The sequence below is a fragment of the Maylandia zebra genome, linkage group LG6 (genome assembly GCF_041146795.1).
Source record: "Maylandia zebra isolate NMK-2024a linkage group LG6, Mzebra_GT3a, whole genome shotgun sequence".
In the NCBI taxonomy this organism is placed as follows: Eukaryota; Metazoa; Chordata; class Actinopteri; order Cichliformes; family Cichlidae; genus Maylandia; species Maylandia zebra.
The window spans coordinates 1,008,645-1,014,644 of record NC_135172.1 but is presented as its reverse complement, the minus strand read 5'-3'; the positions used below and the strand labels follow the sequence as shown (position 1 = coordinate 1,014,644).

Genomic DNA, 6,000 nt, shown 5'->3' with positions numbered 1-6,000 from the left:
AAATATGTTTATATTGTCTATCCTGTAAAATAGTCAGATGTCTATTCCTATTAATGTACAGAATTCACCTGCTTGCTGCTACTACTGCACATTCACCCAGTGTATATACTATATGTATATATATATATAATGTTCTTCCTCTACCCCCCCCCCCCCCCCCCACAAATAAAGAACCTTGAACCTTGAACCTTGAAAACAGAAATGAGTCCAGAAAACAATAAGCAACAGCTGTTACTTCCACCCTTTATATACAGGCTTTGTAAGGAAAATTAATCTGTTGAAGGATTAAAAAATATTTTGCAGCTGATTGGATGTTGCCTGCATCACACCTCACACCAGATTCAAATCTGTGACCTTTTTCAAAAAAGGTTCCTGTGACGATGCTCCTGTGTAAACTGGCCTTTTCATGGGGTCCAACAACTCAGACCAAATGTCTTCATTTATATCAGTCAGAGACCCTATGCCAGTGATGAAAGCAGCACGCTGTAGTGACATCATCACAAGCTTCATTCCCTCACAGGCCCCGGAACACCTCAGGTAGCTGCACACCTGACCCCCCGCTGACCCCAGCAGCACAAATCAGCTCATCATCTTCTCGGGTTTCCGAACAAGTCCGATTGTGGTTGTATGAAGTTACAGACTGCGCTCGGTAGATGGCAGTGATGCATGGGACCAACGGAGCACTGTGTGACAAACTTATATTTTACAGACACAAGTTCAACTTAGACAACACGTCACGTGTAAAGGCTAAAAGCAAAAAAGGATGGCGCGCATTTCTAAAGCTGTCCCTCACTCAGTTTTTTATCTTTTAAAAAGTTCTAACTTCTAGCTTTACTTCACGTTATTTTGAAAAAGTCTCCGGAAGTTGTGCGGTCGTCACTCCCATCGCTCTCCATCCATCCATCCGTGCGCCCGTCCTCCCGCCGGTGTCACTCCGCCGCTGCGCTCAGCTCGTAGGTCGGTGGGAATCCTCAGGTGAAGATGGAGATGAAGGCCGTGTCCCGACTCTGCTGGTGGCTCTGCTGGTACTTGGCGGGTCTGGGTGCTGTGACTCGGGCTCTGAAGCTGGAGGAGCTGTTTGAGTTTGGAGAAGCAGCCGGAGACCTGCAGCTGCCACCCGGCTCCGACTCCACGGCAAAGCTGCCTCTGAAAGGGTCACTGGTGTACTTGGAGGAAAAATACGACACAGTTTATGTGAGTGTCATATCTAGAGGATGATGATGATGTGTTAAAGTTTCTTCGTAAAAAGAGGAGTACGCAGAAAAAAAAAATCCAGAATCAGCTTTTTGTCACCTTTCAAAGCATCAAAAACCAAAGTGAAGTGAAGCTGGTAAAGACTGAGAGTCTCAGTGGGAGAAATCATTTCTGATTTATTAGAATTTCTAAGGACAAAGCTGAGGGCTGTGCGGTTTTGTGTCCTGTAGGATCTGCTCATGGTCAGGTTCAGTGCGCTGCGTGCGCATGTTGAACGCTGAAGTTTAGCGCAACATTTCTGGGAACTGCTTTCAGAGGTGTGTGGTCAGAGAGGTGAGGATGTCCTCCATCTTTCTTGGCGCTGATCACATGTTTAAGTGACTTTTTCAGTAAAGTCTCACAGCTCCTCATCCTTTCGTTCAGCTCCAGGACACTCAGCTCTGTCTTTCGCTCACTCTTCATGATTCAAACTTAGTTCACTTTGCAAATGCAGCTCTGCCTTCGTTTCAGGCTCCTCGCACCTACCTGAGGAGTGAATTCCTTTCTCAGTGCAGTCGTTGTCTGTTTGTCACCTGATGAGCTTTTTTATTGGCGCTATACCTTTGTCCATCCTCCTGCTGCTTTCTGACTTTCGTTGTTTGATTTGTGGGTTTGTGTGACATGTGTGAACAGACAGGTGTGCGATTGGATTGGCTCAGTCTGACACAGGTGCTCGACTCTTTGTGAATATGTGAATTTAAATGTGAGCTGTTACTGACACAGTTAAAGTCCGGAGCAAAGCCAGGCTGCTCCCAGCTCGCTCGTGTCCAAAGCTCCACATTATTTCACTCTATAACAGGTAAAATGAACTGTGACAGAAACTATAGTATTATAGTAACAAAGTAAGTATTAAATATTTAATACCAATTATTATCATTAGCTCAGTGCAGAGTACATACACGTCATAGACTGTGTCAGCCTCAATATCGTTTGTGGCTTTTTTGGGGGGCGGGGCAAAATAGCTCAGAAAGCGGGATGGTCAGAGTTGCTGACTGTAGCTTACTGTAAACATGTTACTGCAGTCGTCTCCACAGAGAGACGTCCAGTGTGGATGACACACAGAGCTCGGTCACACACTTTTAGACTGATGTGCTCAGATTTGCACACCTGCTGAACGCTCTCCTCACGCATCCATGTCCACTGCTCTTCTGTCCCACAACTGTTTGCTTTCCATCCCCCTGTTAAAACAAAAAGACCACACACATCTCCCTGGCTCAACAGGAAGTTGATGAGACACAGTCAAGGTCCAGCTCCAGTAAACTCCTGTCTTTTCACATTATTTCAGACACAGAGCTGTTACTGGGGGTAGAACGAGTTATTTGCATATAGGACAGGAAATCTATGAATGTTGGTTTCCTGTTGAACCCACAGGTAAAGCTAACAGTCAAAGAGCTTTAAGGAGCTGTGGTTTGAGCCCCGGCCACGCCGGTCTGCACATCAGTGTGTCACTGGGTGAGATAGTGAACCGTGATGTGTTCATCATTACGTCGAGTCCGAGTGGGTGGGTGGGTGACATGAGGCTCGAGTGGAAAAGCTTCAAGGTGCTGGTGGAGATTGAAAGTCGGGGTGTGCTTTCCAAACTATATTCCTTTTTTAAATGTGCTGTGTTAGGACGTGTTTTCTCACTTCCAGAGAAAAGTCTCTGATTTTGTGGTTGTTCCATTTTCATGCAGATGATAGAATATCAAGCAAAGGTTGTGTGTTGTGTGTCATTTAAACATTATGAATTTGTATTAACAGAGTTTCAGGGTGAAAGCATGAAACTAAAAGCTGCTCTCAGCCTCTGCTGCTGGGTTTCACTCAGTGTGAAGATCTAATAGTAAGTGTGTAGTCGGCCCCCACCAGCTCTTTTTCAAGCATCTCCATCTATCCATCACCAGTCCCACCCCGTAGCGCGTCAGAGCGAGTAATATCCTGCTGCTTTGTGCTTCACCAGTGTTTATGAGTCCTTTACATTTAATATGATGCCCGGGTTGAAAACCACAAGATGCAGTCTCCTGGCTCAGCTCCAGGGTTTGCTGCTGAGGAGGTTATCTGGGTTGTAGTTTGATCCTTGACAGTAAATGGAGGCTCTTTGGAGAGCCGGCACATCTGGAACATGGAAGAATGACACATTTGTCCTCCCAAACCAGATGTCACGTCTCAGGGTGTTTCCTCCCTGTGTTGTTCTCACACTGATAATGATGATCTCAGGGGTCAGACATGTGTGATGTCAGCAACGTCCTGGCAAGTTTGCCCGGGGTACTGCTACAGCTCCTTAAACAGTACATGCAGTACTGCATGTTGAGCCAGGCTTTTAACAGCTCCACACAGTGTCATCCAACATATCGTGTTTTTCAGACCATAAGGCACACTGTTGATGAACGGGTCTGTTTTCATACATAAGGCACACCGGATTATAAGGCGCATTAAGCGAAACAAAATTGGATAAAACTTTACTCAACTCATTCTTCTTGCTTCCTCCACTTCTGTACCATTGATTCATTAATGCTGAATCCTCTCACAGCTGCTCTATTCCCATGTTGTTGCAGTACATTAATGACTAACCTCGTATTGTAAATGGACTGGTTCTTATATAGCGCTTTTTTACACAACTTGTGCATTCACCCATTCTGTCACGGTGCGGCATGGCACACCGTGGAAGGAGTGGGGAAGGAGGACCCAGGCGCGGTACTCTGTGTATAAACAGTGCGTTTATTTACAGTGATGGAAACAATAACAGTAAATCCCCGTGCTCTCCCGTGACTCCCGTGTCGTGTCTTCCCAAAAAGTCCGTGCTCCGTGTTCTCCACTCTCGTGTGTCCACACACACCCCGTGCCTGCTGCCCTCCGATGTTCCACGCTCCTCCTGAGGGGAAAATGACAGAGGCAGCCGTCAAGACACTTAATTCCAGTAGGCATACACTCAGCCTTTAACTAAGCAGAAGACTAACGTGGAGTCTCATGGAATGATCCCGCGTCGGTAGGAGCTCCAAGACTCTCTTAAGTAGCTCCCCCGACGAGGCCTGATCAGCAGCAGGTGTGTGGCTTCGGGTGTGGCCAGTCCCCTTGCAGGACCACACCCTCCAGGCCTGACGCCGCCTATAAACAGGTGCTCAGCCACACACACATATATATATATACACACACACAAGCACAGAGAAGGGAAGCAACACCAAAATACATATAATAATATAATTCATAACTGCTCAGGGATCCTGGGTCGCTCAGACCCAGGACCCTGACACATTCGCACATTTTTCTAAGTGCTTTATAGCTAACATTCACACACACATACATCGGAGAGCAATTTGGGGTTAGTATCTTGCCCAAGGATATTTGGCATGCAGACTAGGGGAAGCCAGGAATCGAACCACCAACCTTCCGATCAGTAGATGACCTGCTCTACCACCTGAGCTACAGCCACCGTATTGTGGCTGAATAATCTCAGTTGTTCTCCTGACTGAAGTTTGGTCCGTTTACAGCATCCTGCCATGCGATTGCATTTGTCTCTAACCATGAAGAACCTTCACGTTAACTTTTATCGAGTGGAAGATAGTTAGCGTTCATCCTCCAGCTTCACTGTTTATGTTATGCTAACATAGCTGTGTCGCTAGCGATCACGTAGCACATCATTATATAGCAGCTAGCCCAACTTCAGTAACCCTACAAACGTCACTGCTGTTTAGTTTTCTGTCTTCATTTATGTTGGAAGTGATAACAGAGCTGTACGTTTGAATTTGTTCAGAAATCTCTCAGTCAGAACATGCTATATCATGCTTAGGTGGAAGCTAGCGAGAAGGAAAAACAATCCCAGCGTTTTATTTTTCCTCTTTGCTGGCACCACGTACGAAACCCCGGGAGACGACCACACATGAACACATCATTACACACAAGCATGGATGCTGACAGCGGCATTGGACAGTTAGCTAGGTTACATCGTAGGCTCTACAAAGGCTGCAGCAGCCGGGTCACGTGTTTTGGCCCAACATTGACCGCTTGTTACGATGATGAGACCCAGGCAGCTGCCGGTTTAATCCCTTGCTCGCCTTGTCTTTATGTAACAAATGGTTTATTAGTGAGATGCAAATTATAAATGCAGCATTTTATCAGTGACAGTTTGAAGAGCCATTTTCACCCTTGATTTTCCATCGCTGGGCTTTGCCTCAGTGTAACACACATCGAAAACAGTCTTGTCCTGTGGTTCGGGTGATGCAGATGTCTTGGTATAGCCTGGAAGAGGCGGTGTGCTCACTACAGGTAGCATTTTGTGTACACTGATACAATATGGCATATGATTTTAGCTAATACACTAATGATTACATACATACATACACTCATCATCTGCGTGATTGTCAGTTTCTTTGAACTGTTCATTTTCTACGGTGGAGTGATTGTACAGCATCATTAATTACTTTGAAATGCTTGAGTTGGATTAAAATTTGGAGTTTCGCTAATCCAAACCGGGTCAAAAGTGTATATACGGCTCAAATAGATGCATACACCCCCACTAATATTGGGTTAAACATCTCTTAGCACGTTGCACATGTAGCCATCAACAAGCTTCTGCATATTTCAGCCCAGATATGTGATGAGTCTTCTGGGCAGAAGACCCGAGTTTGGGGGCGTCCAGAGGGACATTCCAGAACCTTAATGCTAGCTTGCTTTATCCATTCCAAAAACAGTGCTGTGTGCTTGGGATCGTTGTTCTGTTGGAACTCCCGTCTGTGTCCAAGTTTCAGTCGTCTAACTGTTGATTTGAGGTGAAGTTGGTGAATTTGAAGATAG

The 6,000-nt window shown here is 45.7% G+C and overlaps 1 protein-coding gene across 2 annotated transcripts in view; it reads left to right on the top strand.

Moving 5' to 3' along the window:
- The first annotated feature begins 730 nt into the window (after positions 1 to 730).
- LOC101464683 (nidogen-1) overlaps positions 731 to 6,000 on the top strand; it is a 37,122-nt gene continuing 31,852 nt past the window's right edge. Inside the window, exon 1 of one of the 2 annotated variants that reach the window (XM_076884493.1) lies at positions 731 to 1,194. In XM_076884493.1, coding sequence (XP_076740608.1) covers positions 982 to 1,194 — 213 coding nt within the window. In that variant the 5' untranslated portion in view covers positions 731 to 981. The remainder of the gene's footprint in view (positions 1,195 to 6,000) is intronic. The other variant, XM_014411193.2, reaches the window with a different exon arrangement.